We start from the raw sequence: 24,358 nt of genomic DNA on the forward strand, positions 1-24,358 counted from the left end.
CCACCCAGCATCCCTATTATCTTGCATTCTATTTTTTAAAAATATTTTTATTGGAGTTCAATTTGCCAACATATAGCATAACATTCAGTGCTCTTCCCGTCAAGTGCCCACCTCAGTGTCCATCACTCAGTCACCCCCACCCCCCATCCACCTCCGCTTCCACCACCCCTAGTTCATTTCCCAGAGTTAGGAGTCTTTCATGTTCTGTCTCCCTTTCTGATATTTCCCACTCATTTTCTCTCCTTTCCCCTTTATTCCCTTTCACTATTTCTTATATCCCCAAATGAATAGGACCATATAATGTTTGTCCTCCTCCGATGACTTACTTCACTCAGCATAATATCCTCCAGTTCCATCCACGTCGAAGCAAATGGTGGGTATTTGTCATTTCTTTTTTTTTTAATTTATTTTTTATTGGTGTTCAATTTACTAACATACAGAATAACACCCAGTGCCCGTCACCCATTCACTCCCACCCCCCGCCCTCCTCCCCTTCTACCACCCCTAGTTCGTTTCCCAGAGTTAGCAGTCTTTACGTTCTGTCTCCCTTTCTGATATTTCCCACACATTTCTTCTCCCTTCCCTTATATTCCCTTTCACTATTATTTATATTCCCCAAATGAATGAGAACATATAATGTTTGTCCTTCTCCGACTGACTTACTTCACTCAGCATAATACCCTCCAGTTCCATCCACGTTGAAGCAAATGGTGGGTATTTGTCATTTCTAATAGCTGAGTAATATTCCATTGTATACATAAACCACATCTTCTTTATCCATTCATCTTTCGTTGGACACCGAGGCTCCTTCCACAGTTTGGCTATCGTGGCCATTGCTGCTATGAACATCGGGGTGCAGGTGTCCCGGCGTTTCATTGCATTTGTATCTTTGGGGTAAATCCCCAACAGTGCAATTGCTGGGTCGTAGGGCAGGTATATTTTTAACTGTTTGAGGAACCTCCACACAGTTTTCCAGAGTGGCTGCACCAGTTCACATTCCCACCAACAGTGTAAGAGGGTTCCCTTTTCTCCGCATCCTCTCCAACATTTGTTGTTTCCTGCCTTGTTAATTTTCCCCATTCTCACTGGTGTGAGGTGGTATCTCATTGTAGTTTTGATTTGTATTTCCCTGATGGCAAGTGATGCAGAACATTTTCTAATATGCATGTTGGCCATGTCTATGTCTTCCTCTGTGAGATTTCTCTTCATGTCTTTTGCCCATTTCATGATTGGATTGTTTGTTTCTTTGCTGTTGAGTTTAATAAGTTCTTTATAGATCTTGGAAACTAGCCCTTTATCTGATATGTCATTTGCAAATATCTTCTCCCATTCTGTAGGTTGTCTTTGAGTTTTGTTGACTGTATCCTTTGCTGTGCAAAAGCTTCTTATCTTGATGAAGTCCCAATAGTTCATTTTTGCTTTTGTTTCTTTTGCCTTCGTGGATGTATCTTGCAAGAAGTTACTATGGTCCGAGTTCAAAAAGGTGTTGCCTGTGTTCTTCTCTAGGATTTTGATGGAATCTTGTCTCACATTTAGATCTTTCATCCATTTTGAGTTTATCTTTGTGTATGGTGAAAGAGAGTGGTCTAGTTTCATTCTTTTGCATGTGGATGTCCAATTTTCCCAGCACCATTTATTGAAGAGACTGTCTTTCTTCCAATGGATAGTCTTTCCTCCTTTATCGAATATTAGTTGCCCATAAAGTTCAGGGTCCACTCCTGGATTCTCTATTCTGTTCCACTGATCTGTGTGTCTGTTTTTGTGCCAGTACCACACTGTCTTGATGACCACAGCTTTGTAGTACAACCTGAAATCTGGCATTGTGATGCCCCCAGATATGGTTTTCTTTTTTAAAATTCCCCTGGCTATTCGGGGTCTTTTCTGATTCCACACAAATCTTAAAATAATTTGTTCTAACTCTCTGAAGAAAGTCCATGGTATTTTGATAGGGATTGCATTAAACGTGTGTATTGCCCTGGGTAATAACATTGACATTTTCACAATATTAATTCTGCCAATCCATGAGCAAGGAATATTTTTCCATCTCTTTGTGTCTTCCTCAATTTCTTTCAGAAGTGTTCTATAGTTTTGAGGGTATAGATCCTTTACATCTTTGGTTAGGTTTATTCCTAGGTATCTTATGCTTTTGAGTGCAATTGTAAATGGGATTGACTCCTTAATTTCTCTTTCTTCAGTCTCATTGTTAGTGTATAGAAATGCCACTGACTTCTGGGCATTGATTTTGTATCCTGCCACGCTACCGAATTGCTGTATGAGTTCTAGCAATCTTGCCCAAGACACAAGAGTCCAGGGGCCAGATGGCTTCCCAGGGGAATTTTATCAAACGTTTAAAGAAGAAATCATACCTATTCTCCTAAAGCTGTTTGGAAAGATAGAAAGAGATGGAGTACTTCCAAATTCGTTCTATGAAGCCAGCATCACCTTAATTCCAAAGCCAGACAAAGACCCCACCAAAAAGGAGAATTACAGACCAATATCCCTGATGAACATGGATGCAAAAATTCTCAACAAGATACTGGCCAATAGGATCCAACAATACATTAAGAAAATTATTCACCATGACCAAGTAGGATTTATCCCTTGGGACACAAGGCTGGTTCAACACCCGTAAAACAATCAATGTGATTCATCATATCAGCAAGAGAAAAACCAAGAACCATATGATCCTCTCATTGGATGCAGAGAAAGCATTTGACAAAATACAGCATCCATTCCTGATCAAAACTCTTCAGAGTGTAGGGATAGAGGGAACATTCCTCGACATCTTAAAAGCCATCTATGAAAAGCCCACAGCAAATATCATTCTCAATGGGGAAGCACTAGGAGCCTTTCCCCTAAGATCAGGAACAAGACAGGGATGTCCACTCTCACCACTGCTGTTCAACATAGTACTGGAAGTCCTAGCCTCAGCAATCAGACAACAAAAAGACATTAAAGGCATTCAAATTGGCAAAGAAGAAGTCAAACTCTCCCTCTTTGCCGATGACATGATACTCTACATAGAAAACCCAAAAGTCTCCACCGCAAGTATTTGTCATTTCTAATGGCTGAGTAATATTCCATCGTATACATAGACCACATCTTCTTTTCCATTCATCTTTCAATGGACACCAAGGATCCTTCCACAGATTGGCTATTGTGGACATTGCTGCTAGAAACATTGGGGTGCAGGTGTCCCGGCATTTCACTGCATATGTATCCTTGGGGTAAATCCCCAGCAATGCAATTGCTGGGTCGTGGGGCAGATCTATTTTTAACTCTTTGAGGAACCTCCACTCAGTTTTCCAGAGTGTCTGCACCAGTTCACATTCCTACCAACAGTGCAAGAGGGTTCCCTTTTCTCCACATCCTCTCCCACATTTGTAGTTTCCTGCCTTGTTAATTTTCCCCATTCTCACTGGTGTGAGGCGGTATCTCATTGTGGTTTTGATTTGTATTTCCCTGATGGCAAGTGATGCGGAGCATTTTCTCATGTGCATGTTGGCCATGTCTATGTCTTCCTCTGTGAGATTTCTGTTCATGTCTTTTGCCCATTTCATGATTGGATTGTTTGTTTCTTTGGTGTTGAGTTTAATAAGTTCTTTATAGATCTTGGAAACTAGCCCTTTATCTGATATGTCATTTGCAAATATCTTCTCCCATTCTGTAGGTTGTCTTTTAGTTTTGTTGACTGTATCCTTTGCTATGCAAAAGCTTCTTATCTTGATGAAGTCCCAATAGTTCATTTTTGCTTTTGTTTCTTTTGCCTTCATGGATGTATCTTGCAAGAAGTTACTGTGGCTGAGTTCAAAAGGGTGTTGCCTGTGTTCTCCTCTAGGATTTTGATGGAATCTTGTCTCACATTTAGATCTTTCATCCATTTTGAGTTATCTTTGTGTATGGTGAAAGAGAGTGGTCTAGTTTCATTCTTCTGCATGCGGATGTCCAATTTTCCCAGCACCATTTATTGAAGAGACTGTCTTTCTTCCAGTGGATAGTCTTTCCTCCTTTATCGAATATTAGTTGCCCATAAAGTTCAGGGTCCACTTCTGGGTTCTCTATTCTGTTCCATTGATCTATGTGTCTGTTTTTGTGCCAGTACCACACTGTCTTGATGACCACAGCTATGTAGTACAACCTGAAATCTGGCATTGTGATGCCCCCAGCTATGGGCATCTGGTCCAGTGTATCATTTAACACTCTCGTTTCTTTGGAGATGTTGTGCTTAGAAGACCTATTGAGTGTAGAAAGTGCTAGATTGAAGTCACCAAGTATAAGTGTATTATTATCTAAGTATTTCTTTACTTTGGTTATTAATTGATTTAAATATTTGGCAGCTCCCACATTCGGGGCATATATATTGAGGATTGTTAAGTCCTCTTGTTGGATAGATTCTTTAAGTATGATATAGTGTCCCTCTTCATCTCTCACTAGAGTCTTCAGTGTAAATTTTAGTTTATGTGATATAAGGATGGCTACCCCTGCTTTCTTTTGAGGACCGTTTGAATGGTAAATGGTTCTCCAGCCTTTAATTTTCAGGTTGTAGGTGTCCTTCTGTCTAAAATGAGTCTTTGGAGATGTTGTGTTTAGAAGACCTATCGAGTGTAGAAAGCACTAGATTGAAGTCACCAAGTATAAATGTATTATTATCTAAGTATGTCTTAACTTTGGTTATTAATTGAATGATATATTTGGTAGCTCCCACATTCAGGGCATTTATATTGAGGATTGTTAAGTCCTCTTGTTGGATAGATCCTTTAAGTATGATATAGTGTCCCTCTTCATCTCTCAGTACAGTCTTCGGGGGTAAATTTTAGTTTATCTGATATAAGTATGGCTACCCCTGCTTTCTTTTTTCTTTCTTTTTTTTTTAATTTTTATTTATTTATGATAGTCACAGAGAGAGAGAGAGAGGCGCAGAGACACAGGCAGAGGGAGAAGCAGGCTCCATGCACTGGGAGCCCGATGTGGGATTCGATCCTGGGTCTCCAGGATCGTGCCCTGGGCCAAAGGCAGGCGCCAAACCGCTGCGCCACCCAGGGATTCCCCCTGCTTTCTTTTGAGGACCATTTGAATGGTAAATGGTTCCCCAACCTTTTATTTTCAAGCTATAGGTGTCCTTCTGTCTAAAATGAGTCTTATAGACCATATAATGTTTGTCCTTCTCCGATTGAATTATTTCACTCAGCATAATACCCTCCAGTTCCGAGAGTGCATTTTCTTTATTGTTTTTCCTTTGTCAGGATATTTCAGCACAAATTCTCTGCTTTCATTAATCTTCATTGTAAAATAACTCCTAGTGCCTTTGGAAGAAGAGCCAGTGGTTAGTAGTTTCTGTTTACTAATCTTGGTTTGACTTGGCTAATAGACACTTGGGTTTAATGTTTGTCCTATTCATGTGAGCAAAGCCTTTTTTCATCCTAAAGGTGACTATGTGGGACAATGATTATATTATTTAAATTCTTTCTTCTTTGGACTCCTCATTACTTTTGCATGGTGTACAATTAACATTTGGTCATATAGTTTTCCAGTGACAAAAAGATGTAATTTTGGCTATTGGGGGTAAGTCTTCCGGAGTCTATGAGAAATAAACACAAAAGGACAAACTATGGTATGTGCTTAATTGTTTATTTTGAAGCTTTATGCAATTCAGTTTTTTGATTTAATGAATCCACAATAATATAGAGTCCCATTAAAGAATAGTAGAGGAATATGGATCGACCCCTGATATTAACATCGCAGCTTTGGCCTCTAGAATGACAATGTTATATTTTTGACAAAGATTAATATACTAATCTACAAAGATTCTAAAATGTAACCTCTCAAAAGACAAATCCAAGCTTGAAAACTAACAACACCAAATACTGTGTTTTCTAAAACTACTGACACTGATTTTGCACATTCACCATCCTAACTGAAGATTTAAATATGAGAAATATGAAACTATCACCAAGGAAAGAAAGAGTGTAACTTACTTAAAATAAATGAGATAAATTCTTTGGAAGTATATTTGGAAATTAATTGATTTAAAGTTATGTGTGGGTTCATATTCCTACAATTTGGATTATTTTCTTATCAGATTATCATCATCATAATTAAAAATTTGTGACTGAAAAAATCCCAAACATTGAGAATTGTCATGTGAAAGGCAATATATTCCTGGGTGCATCTTACTCTGTTATATTGGATACCACAGAATCTTCTCAATATTCACAGAAGTCCTTGAATTCCACATGGCTGGAATCATGACTTCTACTACCATTCTGAGACTGAACAAACACTGAATCAGACGGCCCAGGATTTTCTCTCTGATCCTGAAGATACCCTGGATGTCTAGAGGTATCTAGAGAGTGCCCATGACCAGATCCCTGTCTTCTCCCAATACCAGTGTCTGACTGTCCGTGACCAGACTGAGACTGTCCATGATTGGTTCTGTGCCTCTGTTGAGACTCAGAGTGTCTAGCGCTGTCTCCTGCATGGCCACGGGCAGATCCCTGTTGGTTTCCTGAGCCAGATCCATACTGTCTCTCGGAGTCTTCTGTGAGTCCTTCACTGTCACTGTCCTGACTAATGCTGGACCCCCGGTTGCTGACTGGCCTGAATTCAGATGACGATTGTCCCTGCCTGGCCTGCGATGGCCTGGAGCCCTGTGCCCGAGTGGACGATTGCTGGTGGCGAGATCCTGACTCAGAATGTCCAAAATCGGCTGCCTGACCCTCATGGGAGCCTGAGTGCCTAGAGCTGTCATGGGCCTGGTCATGGCGGGGTCCTTGTCTCCCCCTGGTACTGGATTGGGACTGTCCGTGGGCAGAATCAAAGTGTTCTTGGGAGGCTACCTGGTAGAAATAAGATGCTGAGTGCTCAGAACTGCCGTGTGCACTACTGCCACGTTGTCTCCTCTGACTGGACCTGGACCGTTCCTGGACTGACCCTGACTGAGTCTCTGAGTCTAGTGATTGTCCTTCACTGTCGCTGGCCTGACTGACACTGGATTCCCGGTGTTTGCTGTTACCAGATCCATGTCCAGTTCGCGAGTGTCTGGAGCTGTCCTGTGACTGCTGATGGTGGCGCCCTTGTCTGTCTATGGTGCTGAGATCTGAGTCTCCATGGGCAGAGTCAGGCTGCCCACGGGTGGCCTGCTGTCCTTGGCGTGACCCTGTGTGTCTGGCTCTGTCTCCTGACTGCTCGTGGCGGCTTCCTTGTCTTTCCCTAGTGCTGGATCCCGAGTCTCGGTGGGCAGAGTCAGGATGCCCACGGGTGGCCTGCTGTCCTTGACGTGACCCTGCGTGTCTGGCTCTGTCTCCTGACTGCTCGTGGCGGCTTCCTTGTCTTTCCCTAGTGCTGGATCCCGAGTCTCGGTGGGCAGAGTCAGGATGCCCACGGGTGGCCTGCTGTCCTTGGATGTGACCCTGCGTGTCTTGTTCTGTCTCCTGACTGCTCGTGGCGGCTTCCTTGTCTTTCCCTAGTGCTTGATCCCGAGTCTCGGTGGGCAGAGTCAGGATGCCCACGGGTGGCCTGCTGTCCTTGAGCGTGACCCTGCGTGTCTGGCTCTGTCTCCTGACTGCTCGTGGCGGCTTCCTTGTCTTTCCCTAGTGCTGGATCCCGAGTCTCGGTGGGCAGGGTCAGAGTGCCTGTGAGTGCCTGTCTGCCCTTGACGTGACCCCAACTGTGTGGATCTGTCAGTTGACTGACCATGGGTAGACCCACGTTGGTTTCTTGCCCCGGACCCAGAATCTCCACGGGTCGTTAAGAATTCTCTACCTGAATCTTCTGAATGTCCTTCACTCAGGCTGGATTCCTGATGTCTGCTTGTCCTGGGTCCAGAGGACAATGGTCCGTGTTCAGAGCCTGAGCGTCCGGATCTGTCTGTTGACTGCTCATGCTGGGTTTCTCGTCTTCCTCCTGTGCTCGATCTTGACCGGCCATGGACGGAGTCAGCGTGTCCCCGGGAGGGTGACCCTGCACGATGGGACCCTGGAAGTCTAGAGGTATCTAGAGAGTGCCCATGACTAGATCCCTGTCTTCTCCCAGTACCAGTGTCTGACTGTCCGTGACCAGACTGAGACTGTCCATGATTGGTTCTGTGCCTCTGTTGAGACTCAGAGTGTCTAGCGCTGTCTCCTGCATGGCCACGGGCAGATCCCTGTTGGTTTCCTGAGCCAGATCCATACTGTCTCTCGGAGTCTTCTGTGAGTCCTTCACTGTCACTGTCCTGACTAATGCTGGACCCCCGGTTGCTGACTGGCCTGAATTCAGATGACGATTGTCCCTGCCTGGCCTGCGATGGCCTGGAGCCCTGTGCCCGAGTGGACGATTGCTGGTGGCGAGATCCTGACTCAGAATGTCCAAAATCGGCTGCCTGACCCTCATGGGAGCCTGAGTGCCTAGAGCTGTCATGGGCCTGGTCATGGCGGGGTCCTTGTCTCCCCCTGGTACTGGATTGGGACTGTCCATGGGCAGAATCAAAGTGTTCTTGGGGGGCTACCTGGTAGAAATAAGATGCTGAGTGCTCAGAACTGCCGTGTGCACTACTGCCACGTTGTCTCCTCTGACTGGACCTGGACCGTTCCTGGACTGACCCTGACTGAGTCTCTGAGTCTAGTGATTGTCCTTCACTGTCGCTGGCCTGACTGACACTGGCTTCCCGGTGTTTGCTGTTACCAGATCCATGTCCAGTTCGCGAGTGTCTGGAGCTGTCCTGTGACTGCTGATGGTGGCGCCCTTGTCTGTCTACGGTGCTGAGATCTGAGTCTCCATGGGCAGAGTCAGGCTGCCCACGGGTGGCCTGCTGTCCTTGGCGTGACCCTGTGTGTCTTGTTCTGTCTCCTGACTGCTCGTGGCGGCTTCCTTGTCTTTCCCTAGTGCTGGATCCCGAGTCTCGGTGGGCAGAGTCAGGCTGCCCACGGGTGGCCTGCTGTCCTTGGCGTGACCCTGCGTGTCTGGCTCTGTCTCCTGACTGCTCGTGGCGGCTTCCTTGTCTTTCCCTAGTGCTGGATCCCGAGTCTCGGTGGGCAGAGTCAGGATGCCCACGGGTGGCCTGCTGTCCTTGGCGTGACCCTGCGTGTCTGGCTCTGTCTCCTGACTGCTCGTGGCGGCTTCCTTGTCTTTCCCTAGTCCTGGATCCCGAGTCTCGGTGGGCAGGGTCAGAGTGCCTGTGAGTGCCTGTCTGCCCTTGACGTGACCCCAACTGTGTGGATCTGTCAGTTGACTGACCATGGGTAGACCCACGTTGGTTTCTTGCCCCGGACCCAGAATCTCCACGGGTCGTTAAGAATTCTCTACCTGAATCTTCTGAATGTCCTTCACTCAGGCTGGATTCCTGATGTCTGCTTGTCCTGGGTCCAGAGGACAATGGTCCGTGTTCAGAGCCTGAGCGTCCGGATCTGTCTGTTGACTGCTCATGCTGGGTTTCTCGTCTTCCTCCTGTGCTCGATCTTGACCGGCCATGGACGGAGTCAGCGTGTCCCCGGGAGGGTGACCCTGCACGATGGGACCCTGGAAGTCTAGAGGTATCTAGAGAGTGCCCATGACTAGATCCCTGTCTTCTCCCAGTACCAGTGTCTGACTGTCCGTGACCAGACTGAGACTGTCCATGATTGGTTCTGTGCCTCTGTTGAGACTCAGAGTGTCTAGCGCTGTCTCCTGCATGGCCACGGGCAGATCCCTGTTGGTTTCCTGAGCCAGATCCATACTGTCTCTCGGAGTCTTCTGTGAGTCCTTCACTGTCACTGTCCTGACTAATGCTGGACCCCCGGTTGCTGACTGGCCTGAATTCAGATGACGATTGTCCCTGCCTGGCCTGCGATGGCCTGGAGCCCTGTGCCCGAGTGGACGATTGCTGGTGGCGAGATCCTGACTCAGAATGTCCCAAATCGGCTGCCTGACCCTCATGGGAGCCTGAGTGCCTAGAGCTGTCATGGGCCTGGTCATGGCGGGGTCCTTGTCTCCCCCTGGTACTGGATTGGGACTGTCCGTGGGCAGAATCAAAGTGTTCTTGGGGGGCTACCTGGTAGAAATAAGATGCTGAGTGCTCAGAACTGCCGTGTGCACTACTGCCACGTTGTCTCCTCTGACTGGACCTGGACCGTTCCTGGACTGACCCTGACTGAGTCTCTGAGTCTAGTGATTGTCCTTCACTGTCGCTGGCCTGACTGACACTGGATTCCCGGTGTTTGCTGTTACCAGATCCATGTCCAGTTCGCGAGTGTCTGGAGCTGTCCTGTGACTGCTGATGGTGGCGCCCTTGTCTGTCTACGGTGCTGAGATCTGAGTCTCCATGGGCAGAGTCAGGCTGCCCACGGGTGGCCTGCTGTCCTTGGCGTGACCCTGTGTGTCTGGCTCTGTCTCCTGACTGCTCGTGGCGGCTTCCTTGTCTTTCCCTAGTGCTGGATCCCGAGTCCTGGTGGGCAGAGTCAGGCTGCCCACGGGTGGCCTGCTGTCCTTGGCGTGACCCTGCGTGTCTGGCTCTGTCTCCTGACTGCTCGTGGCGGCTTCCTTGTCTTTCCCTAGTGCTGGATCCCGAGTCTCGGTGGGCAGAGTCAGGCTGCCCACGGGTGGCCTGCTGTCCTTGGCGTGACCCTGCGTGTCTTGTTCTGTCTCCTGACTGCTCGTGGCGGCTTCCTTGTCTTTCCCTAGTGCTTGATCCCGAGTCCTGGTGGGCAGAGTCAGGATGCCCACGGGTGGCCTGCTGTCCTTGGCGTGACCCTGCGTGTCTGGCTCTGTCTCCTGACTGCTCGTGGCGGCTTCCTTGTCTTTCCCTAGTGCTGGATCCCGAGTCCTGGTGGGCAGAGTCAGGCTGCCCACGGGTGGCCTGCTGTCCTTGGCGTGACCCTGCGTGTCTGGCTCTGTCTCCTGACTGCTCGTGGCGGCTTCCTTGTCTTTCCCTAGTGCTGGATCCCGAGTCTCGGTGGGCAGAGTCAGGCTGCCCACGGGTGGCCTGCTGTCCTTGGCGTGACCCTGTGTGTCTGGCTCTGTCTCCTGACTGCTCGTGGCGGCTTCCTTGTCTTTCCCTAGTGCTGGATCCCGAGTCTCGGTGGGCAGGGTCAGAGTGCCTGTGAGTGCCTGTCTGCCCTTGACGTGACCCCAACTGTGTGGATCTGTCAGTTGACTGACCATGGGTAGACCCACGTTGGTTTCTTGCCCCGGACCCAGAATCTCCACGGGTCGTTAAGAATTCTCTACCTGAATCTTCTGAATGTCCTTCACTCAGGCTGGATTCCTGATGTCTGCTTGTCCTGGGTCCAGAGGACAATGGTCCGTGTTCAGAGCCTGAGCGTCCGGATCTGTCTGTTGACTGCTCATGCTGGGTTTCTCGTCTTCCTCCTGTGCTCGATCTTGACCGGCCATGGACGGAGTCAGCGTGTCCCCGGGAGGGTGACCCTGCACGATGGGACCCTGGAAGTCTAGAGGTATCTAGAGAGTGCCCATGACTAGATCCCTGTCTTCTCCCAGTACCAGTGTCTGACTGTCCGTGACCAGACTGAGACTGTCCATGATTGGTTCTGTGCCTCTGTTGAGACTCAGAGTGTCTAGCGCTGTCTCCTGCATGGCCACGGGCAGATCCCTGTTGGTTTCCTGAGCCAGATCCATACTGTCTCTCGGAGTCTTCTGTGAGTCCTTCACTGTCACTGTCCTGACTAATGCTGGACCCCCGGTTGCTGACTGGCCTGAATTCAGATGACGATTGTCCCTGCCTGGCCTGCGATGGCCTGGAGCCCTGTGCCCGAGTGGACGATTGCTGGTGGCGAGATCCAGACTCAGAATGTCCAAAATCGGCTGCCTGACCCTCATGGGAGCCTGAGTGCCTAGAGCTGTCATGGGCCTGGTCATGGCGGGGTCCTTGTCTCCCCCTGGTACTGGATTGGGACTGTCCGTGGGCAGAATCAAAGTGTTCTTGGGGGGCTACCTGGTAGAAATAAGATGCTGAGTGCTCAGAACTGCCGTGTGCACTACTGCCACGTTGTCTCCTCTGACTGGACCTGGACCGTTCCTGGACTGACCCTGACTGAGTCTCTGAGTCTAGTGATTGTCCTTCACTGTCGCTGGCCTGACTGACACTGGCTTCCCGGTGTTTGCTGTTACCAGATCCATGTCCAGTTCGCGAGTGTCTGGAGCTGTCCTGTGACTGCTGATGGTGGCGCCCTTGTCTGTCTACGGTGCTGAGATCTGAGTCTCCATGGGCAGAGTCAGGCTGCCAACGGGTGGCCTGCTGTCCTTGATGTGACCCTGTGTGTCTGGCTCTGTCTCCTGACTGCTCGTGGCGGCTTCCTTGTCTTTCCCTAGTGCTGGATCCCGAGTCTCGGTGGGCAGAGTCAGGCTGCCCACGGGTGGCCTGCTGTCCTTGGCGTGACCCTGTGTGTCTGGCTCTGTCTCCTGACTGCTCGTGGCGGCTTCCTTGTCTTTCCCTAGTGCTGGATCCCGAGTCTCGGTGGGCAGAGTCAGGCTGCCCACGGGTGGCCTGCTGTCCTTGGCGTGACCCTGCGTGTCTGGCTCTGTCTCCTGACTGCTCGTGGCGGCTTCCTTGTCTTTCCCTAGTGCTGGATCCCGAGTCTCGGTGGGCAGGGTCAGAGTGCCTGTGAGTGCCTGTCTGCCCTTGACGTGACCCCAACTGTGTGGATCTGTCAGTTGACTGACCATGGGTAGACCCACGTTGGTTTCTTGCCCCGGACCCAGAATCTCCACGGGTCGTTAAGAATTCTCTACCTGAATCTTCTGAATGTCCTTCACTCAGGCTGGATTCCTGATGTCTGCTTGTCCTGGGTCCAGAGGACAATGGTCCGTGTTCAGAGCCTGAGCGTCCGGATCTGTCTGTTGACTGCTCATGCTGGGTTTCTCGTCTTCCTCCTGTGCTCGATCTTGACCGGCCATGGACGGAGTCAGCGTGTCCCCGGGAGGGTGACCCTGCACGATGGGACCCTGGAAGTCTAGAGGTATCTAGAGAGTGCCCATGACTAGATCCCTGTCTTCTCCCAGTACCAGTGTCTGACTGTCCGTGACCAGACTGAGACTGTCCATGATTGGTTCTGTGCCTCTGTTGAGACTCAGAGTGTCTAGCGCTGTCTCCTGCATGGCCACGGGCAGATCCCTGTTGGTTTCCTGAGCCAGATCCATACTGTCTCTCGGAGTCTTCTGTGAGTCCTTCACTGTCACTGTCCTGACTAATGCTGGACCCCCGGTTGCTGACTGGCCTGAATTCAGATGACGATTGTCCCTGCCTGGCCTGCGATGGCCTGGAGCCCTGTGCCCGAGTGGACGATTGCTGGTGGCGAGATCCTGACTCAGAATGTCCCAAATCGGCTGCCTGACCCTCATGGGAGCCTGAGTGCCTAGAGCTGTCATGGGCCTGGTCATGGCGGGGTCCTTGTCTCCCCCTGGTACTGGATTGGGACTGTCCGTGGGCAGAATCAAAGTGTTCTTGGGGGGCTACCTGGTAGAAATAAGATGCTGAGTGCTCAGAACTGCCGTGTGCACTACTGCCACGTTGTCTCCTCTGACTGGACCTGGACCGTTCCTGGACTGACCCTGACTGAGTCTCTGAGTCTAGTGATTGTCCTTCACTGTCGCTGGCCTGACTGACACTGGCTTCCCGGTGTTTGCTGTTACCAGATCCATGTCCAGTTCGCGAGTGTCTGGAGCTGTCCTGTGACTGCTGATGGTGGCGCCCTTGTCTGTCTACGGTGCTGAGATCTGAGTCTCCATGGGCAGAGTCAGGCTGCCAACGGGTGGCCTGCTGTCCTTGCTGTGACCCTGTGTGTCTGGCTCTGTCTCCTGACTGCTCGTGGCGGCTTCCTTGTCTTTCCCTAGTGCTGGATCCCGAGTCTCGGTGGGCAGAGTCAGGCTGCCCACGGGTGGCCTCCTGTCCTTGGCGTGACCCTGCGTGTCTTGTTCTGTCTCCTGACTGCTCGTGGCGGCTTCCTTGTCTTTCCCTAGTGCTGGATCCCGAGTCTCGGTGGGCAGAGTCAGGCTGCCCACGGGTGGCCTGCTGTCCTTGGCGTGACCCTGTGTGTCTGGCTCTGTCTCCTGACTGCTCGTGGCGGCTTCCTTGTCTTTCCCTAGTGCTGGATCCCGAGTCTCGGTGGGCAGAGTCAGGATGCCCACGGGTGGCCTGCTGTCCTTGCGTGACCCTGCGTGTCTGGCTCTGTCTCCTGACTGCTCGTGGCGGCTTCCTTGTCTTTCCCTAGTGCTGGATCCCGAGTCTCGGTGGGCAGAGTCAGGATGCCCACGGGTGGCCTGCTGTCCTTGACGTGACCCTGCGTGTCTGGCTCTGTCTCCTGACTGCTCGTGGCGGCTTCCTTGTCTTTCCCTAGTGCTGGATCCCGAGTCTCGGTGGGCAGAGTCAGGATGCCCACGGGTGGCCTGCTGTCCTTGATGTGACCCTGCGTGTCTGGCTCTGTCTCCTGACTGCTCGTGGCGGCTTCCTTGTCTTTCCCTAGTGCTGGATCCCGAGTCTCGGTGGGCAGGGTCAGAGTGCCTGTGAGTGCCTGTCTGCCCTTGACGTGACCCCAACTGTGTGGATCTGTCAGTTGACTGACCATGGGTAGACCCACGTTGGTTTCTTGCCCCGGACCCAGAATCTCCACGGGTCGTTGAGAATTCTCTACCTGAATCTTCTGAATGTCCTTCACTCAGGCTGGATTCCTGATGTCTGCTTGTCCTGGGTCCAGAGGACAATGGTCCGTGTTCAGAGCCTGAGCGTCCGGATCTGTCTGTTGACTGCTCATGCTGGGTTTCTCGTCTTCCTCCTGTGCTCGATCTTGACCGGCCATGGACGGAGTCAGCGTGTCCCCGGGAGGGTGACCCTGCACGATGGGACCCTGGAAGTCTAGAGGTATCTAGAGAGTGCCCATGACTAGATCCCTGTCTTCTCCCAGTACCAGTGTCTGACTGTCCGTGACCAGACTGAGACTGTCCATGATTGGTTCTGTGCCTCTGTTGAGACTCAGAGTGTCTAGCGCTGTCTCCTGCATGGCCACGGGCAGATCCCTGTTGGTTTCCTGAGCCAGATCCATACTGTCTCTCGGAGTCTTCTGTGAGTCCTTCACTGTCACTGTCCTGACTAATGCTGGACCCCCGGTTGCTGACTGGCCTGAATTCAGATGACGATTGTCCCTGCCTGGCCTGCGATGGCCTGGAGCCCTGTGCCCGAGTGGACGATTGCTGGTGGCGAGATCCTGACTCAGAATGTCCAAAATCGGCTGCCTGACCCTCATGGGAGCCTGAGTGCCTAGAGCTGTCATGGGCCTGGTCATGGCGGGGTCCTTGTCTCCCCCTGGTACTGGATTGGGACTGTCCGTGGGCAGAATCAAAGTGTTCTTGGGGGGCTACCTGGTAGAAATAAGATGCTGAGTGCTCAGAACTGCCGTGTGCACTACTGCCACGTTGTCTCCTCTGACTGGACCTGGACCGTTCCTGGACTGACCCTGACTGAGTCTCTGAGTCTAGTGATTGTCCTTCACTGTCGCTGGCCTGACTGACACTGGATTCCCGGTGTTTGCTGTTACCGGATCCATGTCCAGTTTGCGTGTGTCTGGAGGTGTCCTGTGACTGCTGATGGTGGCGACCTTGTCTCTCTGTACTGGTAGATACTGAATCTCGTTCTGTGGATTTGGACTGCCTTTTTTTGTTGGTTTTCTTGTGATGTAACCGAGGTTGTCTGGATCTGTCAGCCACCTCATCCTGTGTAGGCCTCTGCTCTTTTCCTGATGTTTTTCCAGACTTTCTGTGATGTTTTGTGAAATCTGTGTTTGAATCTATCAGATGTCCTTCATTGTCACTGGTGTGTTCTGTACTGGATCCCCTTTGTGTCCCTGCCCTTAACCCAGAATATTGTTTTCTATGTCCAGTTTCTGAATGTGTGGATCCATCTCCTGATTGCCTCTGCTTGTTTTCTTGTCTTCCTCTTCTGCTTGATTTTGAATGCCTGTGAAATGAGTCAGTATTTTCCCAAGAAGAATTCTCTCTATGAGGAGACCCTGATTGTCTATATGTGTGTGTAGAGTTTCCTTGAGTTGATCCATGTCTTCTTCTTGTACCAGAGTCTGACTGTCTATGGGTAGACTCTGAGTGTCCATGATTTTTTCTCTGCCCTCCATGAGACTCAGAGTGTCTAGAGTTGTTTCTTGCATGGCCATGTGCAGATTCTCCTTGGTTTCCTGGGCCAGATCCATATTGTCTCTCAGAGTCTTCCGTGTGTCCTTCGCTGTCACTGTCCTGATTTATACTGGATTCCCAGTTTTTCACTGACCTAAATTCAGATGATGATTTTCCTTGTCTCGATTGTGTTTGTCTGGATCTGTTTGTTTGAGTGGATGGTTGATAGTGGTGAGATCCTGAGTCAGAGTGCCCAAAATTGGCTCCCTTAGTGTCATGGGAGCCTTCATGTCTAGAGCTGTCTGGTGTCTGTTCATGTTCCTTTCCTCTTCTTCCTTTTAGGCTCTTGGATATTGTCTTCTTACCTTTTCTTTCATTTCTTCCTGCTTGATTAGAACTTTGAATTCTTTCTTCTTTTTCTTCTTCTACTTCGTCTTCCTCTCTGTCGTCTTCTTCATCTTGTGTGTGGTATGCATATTTTTTTTGGTTTTGCTCTGATGCTTGGGGGTTCTGTCTCCTGGTCAAATCATAATATGCTTGAGCCAACTTGAATACCATCAGAAAAAACTCTGAGAAGTCTATTTTCTTGTCATGGTCTAAATCAAGTATATGCATGAAGATGTCAGCAGTGTCTGGGTCATCTGGATTCTGTACATGTGAAAGATGGAAGGAGGTTACAGGAGAATGACAATTGGTCACTTGAATAATTTACACTATTTTGGCAAACATGAATTTTGGTAAGTAAATGTTGGACACTATGTGTTTTTTTTCTGTAATAATATTCTACTTATGGTGAGTTAGGATGGAACTCTATGTATTTTACTAAAAGTCTATATATAAATGCTGGTTTGTAAAAAAAAAAAAAAATAAATGCTGGTTTGTTAAAACTAAAATATTTGGTTGGTCATCTGCTTTGTTTTCTTTATACGTCATGATGTTATGAAGTCCATGAGTTCGTTGTCTCTTAAATATACTTGTAAACATTCTTGATGTTAAGAAACAGAATATGAAGATATTCTTCAATATATGAAGAATACTTATTTGGTGTTAATTATCTTATCATTAAATATTTATATTTATTTCACAGAAAATGTGTGTTTGTGTGTTGTGCATTATGCACATGTGTGCATGTATATTAAAGATATTAAGAGAGGTAAACAAATTCTATTTGTTTTGAAATAAGATTAGGTCTTTTTCTATTCTAGAAGAAATAATTCATAAAATTCCAGAAGAAATTCCAAAATTTCTATTCTAGAAGAAATAATTCATAAAATTTCACAGTTATTATTTGTCATATTGTTGCAGAACAAGCGTGATGTACCCATTCGTTCCAGCAGATATCCCTTACCTTCAGGATTGGCCGAAACTCCATTTCCAGGAGCTCCTTCAGTTCTTCTCTGCTTAGTGTATCAGTTTCCTTATCTGTTGTTGAGTAGTCATGGAATAGGTCAATAATGGCAATGATATTTTCCAGGAGAGTAGACATCTTTTTGGAAGTTAAGGTGAACCTGGAAAGAAGAAATAAAAATGTACTTCTTGTATATCTTTCCTTTTTATAGGTCTTATTAATTATTATAATGAACTTCCACATTTAATAAAAAGATTTATTTATTTTAGAGATAGAAGGGGAGAGAGGGAGCGAGAGGTAGGGAGGGGTAGAGGGATAGAGAGAGTCTTACACATATTCTGCACTGAGCATGGAGCCAGACACTGGGCTCAATCTCATGACCATGAGATCATGAACTGAGCCAAAATCAAGAGATGGATGCTTAACTGACTGTGCCACCCAAGTTCCCCAATTCCATATTTTTAAGCCCATATATTCCTCTATGTAATCTATCTTTACAAATAGAAGAGTGCCCAGAAAAGCTCTCTACTATCTAAATAGTGAAAATCAACACAGGGTTCAACTGAATTATTAAACTACAAATTCTTGGACTTAAACCCATTCATAGCAGTATTTATGGTCTTACAGACTCAGTGAGCTATTGGTAATGCCATCACTCTTATTGATCTGACCATGACCCATAGCAAGATTTTATTTTTTAGTTTAATTAAAAAAATTTTAAACTTGATTATGGTTAACACACAATATTATAGTAGTTTCAGGTGTATGGCATAGTGACTCAGCCTCTCTATGTGTTATGCATAGCAGGATTCTAGAGAGGCCCGCTGGTTAGAAGCAGGAAAACTTATTCATATAAATTTGCTGAAAAAGAATTCTCCAGAAGCTGATTTACTAAATGATCAGTATGTTCAGAGATAATTTTCGGAAAGCTAATTTGCCAAATGGCTGAGACAGTCAATGAATGTTCATACAATTTTTTTTGACATTTCATGAAGTATGCAGTATTTTTAATTGGGTAGGGTGGCTTTAATAGCTTTTCAATATTATAAAAAATTTTCCATTGACTGGCCTTCATTTTGCCACGTAAGGAATGCATTTAAGGAATGTTCAATTTATCTAATTGGTGAAAAAAGAAATTACTCAACATGTTAATAATTTTAAATAAGCATTTATTTTATAAAAGCATTATAATGATTACTTTAGACTTTAGGAGTTACAAAACCAGGCAAAAGTAAAATGACATAGGAAATAATAATGTGAAAGACATGACTGTTATAGAGCTAAATGCATGTATGAGCCTTGGATTGTTTTATCAGAGGAGATAGGTATTAATTTATTATTAAGATTGTTAAACCTATATTTTGATGAATTTTTGGTAACCACTAAGAGAATAGAATTTATAACTTCTAAACCATTGAAAGGAAAAGAGGAATTTAAAAAATGCAATCAATACAGTAGAAGCCAGAAAAGAAGAAACATAGAAAAGGCAGAAAGTATAAAATACAAGAGTAGGATTACATATAATTTTATCATGAATTACAATATATGTGTGCATTGATCAGACTGGCTGGCTAAAAGGTTGTAAAGATTGAATTAAGAAATATAGTTGTACGCTTTTTATAAAAATCATACCTAAGATTTCAGATTTTTTTTTTTTTGGCACAGTGGAGGCACTGTCATTTACAGTGATATTCCAGACCTTGGACTTATCCGTAATTGCACTGTCCCCACAATCTCAGTCTCAGGGATTCCACTCTCTGACTTTCTCTTATACCCTGATCTCCGTTTTTAAAAAATATTTTATTTAAATTCAATTTGCCAACATATAGTATAACACCCAGTGCTCATCCCATAAAGTGCCCTCCTCAGTGCCCATCACCCAGCTACCCAATCCCCCACCCGCCTCCCCTTCCACAAATCCTTTGTTTCCCAGAGTTAGGAGTCTTTCATCGTTTGTCTCCCTCTCTAATTTTTCCCTACTCAGTTTCCCTCCTTTCCCTTATAGTCCCTTTCATTATTTCTTATATTCTATATATGAGTGAAACCATATGCTTGTCCTTCTCCAATTGACTTATTTCACTCAGCATGATGCCCTCCAGTTCCATCCACATTGAAGTAAATGTATACTCTGATTTCAGTTATTCTTTGGCCTCCCTGTCTATTTCTGCATTGTGTACTTATTTCTCTTTTTATTTTAATTTGTTTCGATTTATTTTGGTTGGACACTTGGTTAATCTCCATCATTGCTCCTGGAATGTACCTTGTCCGCCTCTTTCTTGTGTCAATGATACAAGAGTGCTCCAAGGTATCACTGATACCTTGCCCCACTCTTTCTTGTATCTAACAGTGACTTCCTTTCCTTTATCTCAGAATATGTCCTTGATTTTTATTTTTGAGAACTTGGAAGCCAATGAAAAGAGTTTCTTCATTTTCCCAGTATCTGATCTCTCAGCCTAGTGCATTTGTATCCATATACCTTCACCCTCATTGCCGTTGTGTGGATATGCATACAGTCTGTGCTCCTGTCCTCTGGTTCAGCCCTGGAAACAGTCATTCTTGCCTATTCAAACACTTTGCTTTTGCTTTTGCAGCTGTCTTCCTTCTCTACTGGATATATTTGTGTATTCATACTGATGTGCTTCCTTTTCAATGTTTCCCCCCCACCCCTGCCCTACATCTACCTTTAGGTACTGATTTATCTTTTCTCTTTAATGGCAGTACTCCTTCAAAAGCTATGCCTATACTTTTTTATTCACTTCCTATTTTCTTTTACTCAGATTGTCTTTCTCTCTAAAAAAAATCCACAAAACCTCACATGAAGATACAAAATGTCCTTCACTTTGGCAAATTCAACTATCCATTTGCATTCCACAGATTGCTTGTCATATCAGCAGCATTTGAGCAGCTGATTGTCCTTCAGAGGCCTCATACTTGTTGCTTTCTTTCCCAAGCTTACTGCCCACTTTCTCCTAGTCTCCTCTTCTAATCCATAATGTTGCTGTGCTCTGAAATTCACTCATAGCTTCTTTTTTTCTATTTATACTCCGTTGGGGGGGGGGGGTCTCATCTAGCCCTATAACTTTAAATCCTAAATATAGACAGATAATTCTCAAGTTTATATGTCAAGCCACAGACTCTTCCCTAGGCTTCAGATGTGTATGTTTAAATGCCTACACAGTATTTCTTCTTGGCTAATAGAGATCTCAAACCTAGTTGTTCAAAACAGAGTTCTTGATTTCCAGCTACTTTAAAATGTGGAGGGCCAAGACTAGCCAAGACAGTCTTGAAGAAGACAAAGATACTAGTTATAAAAATGTATTATAAAGGAAGACAACATGGCATCGGTGCATGGCTAAACAGATGGATCAGTGAAAGGTAATAGTTCAAAATCAGACCTGTATCATTATGCATATTTGATTTATGATGAGGATGTGATGCAGGTCAGTAGGAAAAGAGTAGTCTTTGAATAAATGGTGTTAGGTTAAATAATAAAACAAATTAGTTCCTAGGTAGATTTTACATGTAAAAGGTAAAAGAAAATAACATACAAGAATATCTTCAAGACCTTGAGGGTAGAGAAATACTTTTAAAATAGAATTCAAAAAGTGTTAACCATAAAGAAAAATATTGATAAATTGGACTGCATTCAAAGTAGGAATGGCTGTTCATTCAAAGACCCTGTTAAAGGCGAGAAGGGAAAAACACAGAGTGGGAGGATATGTATAATACATTTGACTAATTAAGGGATTATTGTGATTATAAAAATAACTCCTATAAATCAGTACAAAATATACAGATAACCCAATAGAAAAATGGATAGATAACACAGGAATTTTACAGAAAAAGGTACCCCAGTGGCTAATAAACATACCAAGAGCTCTCAATTTTATTAATCATCAGGGAAATGTAAATTAAAATTACAGTGTGAGACCAAATTACACCCATAAAAATTACTAAAAAGACAAAAAGGAAAAAGAAACTTTACAATACTAAATATTGGTGAGAATGTGGAGAAACTGAGTCTGTCATGTGCTGCTAGAAGGAGCATAAACTGTCAGTACTTTCAAAATTTGTTTAGCAGTATCTAAGACTCAGAAATTAACTCCTTAGGAATATTTTCAGTAGAAATATATGTAATAAAAAATATGTACCAAAAATCATGTACAAAAATGTTCATAGCCCCACCCCATTATTTATAATACCTTCCCAAATAGAAACAACCCAAATATCTACTAACAGAAAAATGGATAATTAAGTTGTGGTTTTTTCATATAATAGTCAAGGGTAGAGTGGAGAAAAGCTTAGACTAGAATGTTAGTGGTAGACAGGGAGACAGATGGATTAGGCATATCTTAGAGGCAGAGTTGATGGGAAGGGTGATGGATCAGTGTGGGGTAGGGATCGTGGATAACCTCTAGATTTTGGCATGAGTAAAGAATTACTTCTTACCATTCTTACTCCAATGATCTCTCACCTAAACTGCAGTGCCCCCTGCTGCCACTCTTGCCTTCCTATTATTTTATTTTTCCACAAAGCAGCCCAGAATGATTAAAAAAAACACACACATTAGATTATCTCATTCTTGCTGCTGAATACTCTTCAGTGACATCTCATGTACTTAAAATAATATACACACTCTACTATGCCTCTTTTTACATAGTCAACTCCATCTAGCTCTCTGATGTCACCATACACTACTGTCCCTTTTGTTAAATATGCTCGAGGCACATAGCTTCTTTTTATTCTTCTAAACAAATTGAAATGTTTGGAATTTTGCTCTTTGCCTTCACTGGTTCTTTTTGTCATTAAGATCTCAGCTCAAAAGATAATTCCCCAGAGAGATCTTCCCTAGGCCATCCAATCTAAAGTTCTATCCTGTTATTACTTTGCTACATCACTCTCTTATTTCTTTATTGTTCTTAGCACTATTTGAAATTCTTGTTCATTTATTGCTTACTGGATGTCTCCCCCCCTAGTAAATACAAGCTCCTAACAGTAGGGAGTTTATGTTGTCACTGTTCTATAATCAGCCACGAACAACACTTGGCAAATAGAAGGCAACTAGTATATATCTGTTGAAAAAATGAGGAAATGGAAAATCCAACAATGTAAAGAGAGTGTTGAGTAGCTTCACAGAAAATACATTTATGTTCTCATTTTCCTTGTATATCAAAATAAGTTTTTAGTAACAGTTCCACTAAAAGTGAAGAACCCCTAACATCTAGAACATTTTGCTTTGGAGTATATATACCTTCCAGATTTCTACCTTTCTTACCCCAAAGCAGGCAAAGTTAGATGTATTCCCTCTTACTTACTTCTTTCACCAGAAGAGCAAGTAGAACGTAGCCTGAAGGAGCTTGCTGGGTGCTAAAGTCTGAAATAGTAGCCTTTTTATAGTAAGTCCATCTAGGGAGGAGCCATCCTCTGTAGGATGGTCTGATTCATTTCTAACCAAACCCAGATCCACCCGTATCTCCACCTCTATTTCTCTAACAATGTGTTTACTTCCCAACTTCCTCACGTACTCATCTGTACTTGTTTTCCCAAGTTCCAAATTCAGGTTTACACAAACCCAACATATTGAAGATTTTATGGAAGATTTTCTTATAGGTTCTTTGTGTATTGCATCCACACTGTCTACCTTTTTTAATAACCACCACTTTGACTTGGTAGGTTCTTGATAAGTATCTATGGATAAATATATGTTCTTATCTTTGTCTTTAGAGGGGTGGAATATACATTTATGAGAACTTCAAATTCAGTTTGTGGTAGGAAAATATCACAAGGGTCCACCTTGATGTCCCTTTTTATCTATGAATTCTCTGGATACTGGGGGAGCTTGCTGTGAAATGAATATTCGTCTTCCAGAAATTATGAGGAAATGAGAGGAAATAGGCAAATTTAATTTAATTTTTCAAAAGAAATAAAGAAAACGAAGGTCTTGAGTTAGAAGCAGTGATCAGCAGAAGCTAGCATGACCCTATCAGGCAAGAACCATTGGTCTAACTTTACATTGTTTTCAAGGTTATTACCTTGGGGTATCAAGAGATACACTCTCCAACTACTCTTCCTATAGGCTGAACTGTGGGTTTTCTAATTTATTCTCATAAATATACAAGAGACTCCTATCTGTAGTTCATCTCTTGCTTTCCAGACTTTTACGTTGAACAGACTACATCTCCATTTGGATGTCCCCTAGTTAGCCTCTGCCAGTACATTCAAAACTGAAGTGGGTGGGGGATGGGGTAACTGGGTGATGGGCATCATGGAGGGTGCTTGATGAAATGAGCACTGGAGTTAAATGCAACTGATGAATCACTAAACTCTACCTCTGAAACAAAAAAACTAAAAACACCCCCCCCCGCCCCTCCAAATCTGAGCTCAGTATATTGGCCTATACCAAAGTGTAGTATCCTCCAGAAGTCTACATCCTGGTTAATGACATCCCATCCACTGAGTGTCTCAAACTATATTAAGTCACTTTTCACTTCTCACTCTCCTTTACCCTTCATTTGCATGCCAGTTCTCTCTAGACTTAATTTTGCATGTGTAGATCTGTTCTCTGTTTATAGAGCTGCAGTTTTGTTCTGGACCTTATCATCTTTCAGTTGGATATTTGTAAAGTGTCATAGACAGCCCCTCTGCTTTAGGCTGCCTGATTCATCTTCTAATCTTATGTCATTCCCTCCTCTTGCCTGTAGAATTCCAGAGTTTTTCTACTTGACCTAGAGGCCCCTTCACAATAGGCATAAATCCGTATCTTTCCAGCTGCCTGTCTTACTGTTTGTATTCTATGGAAAAGGTACTCTGGACTGATCAACATTGCTTGGATGATCCCCTAGTGGTCCACCACTGTTTAAAAGCTCTACCGCTATCCTTACTACATGCAGAGTCCCTTAATCTTTGCTTCTCAGCCTTCAA

The 24,358-nt window shown here is 45.4% G+C and overlaps 1 protein-coding gene across 1 annotated transcript; it reads right to left on the reverse strand.

Annotated features, from left to right (window-relative positions):
- Positions 1 to 5,611: 5,611 nt before the first annotated feature.
- Positions 5,612 to 8,409, reverse strand: LOC119877199 (filaggrin-like). The gene is made up of 2 exons (XM_038562418.1): positions 8,035 to 8,409; positions 5,612 to 7,589 (listed from the first exon to the last, which is right to left on the reverse strand). Exons 1-2 carry the CDS (start codon positions 8,407 to 8,409, stop codon positions 6,204 to 6,206), a joined length of 1,761 nt encoding a protein of 586 aa, XP_038418346.1. The 3' UTR covers positions 5,612 to 6,203.
- Between the last annotated feature and the right edge of the window lie 15,949 nt (positions 8,410 to 24,358).

Source organism: Canis lupus, chromosome 17 (genome assembly GCF_011100685.1).
Source record: "Canis lupus familiaris isolate Mischka breed German Shepherd chromosome 17, alternate assembly UU_Cfam_GSD_1.0, whole genome shotgun sequence".
NCBI lineage: Eukaryota > Metazoa > Chordata > Mammalia > Carnivora > Canidae > Canis > Canis lupus.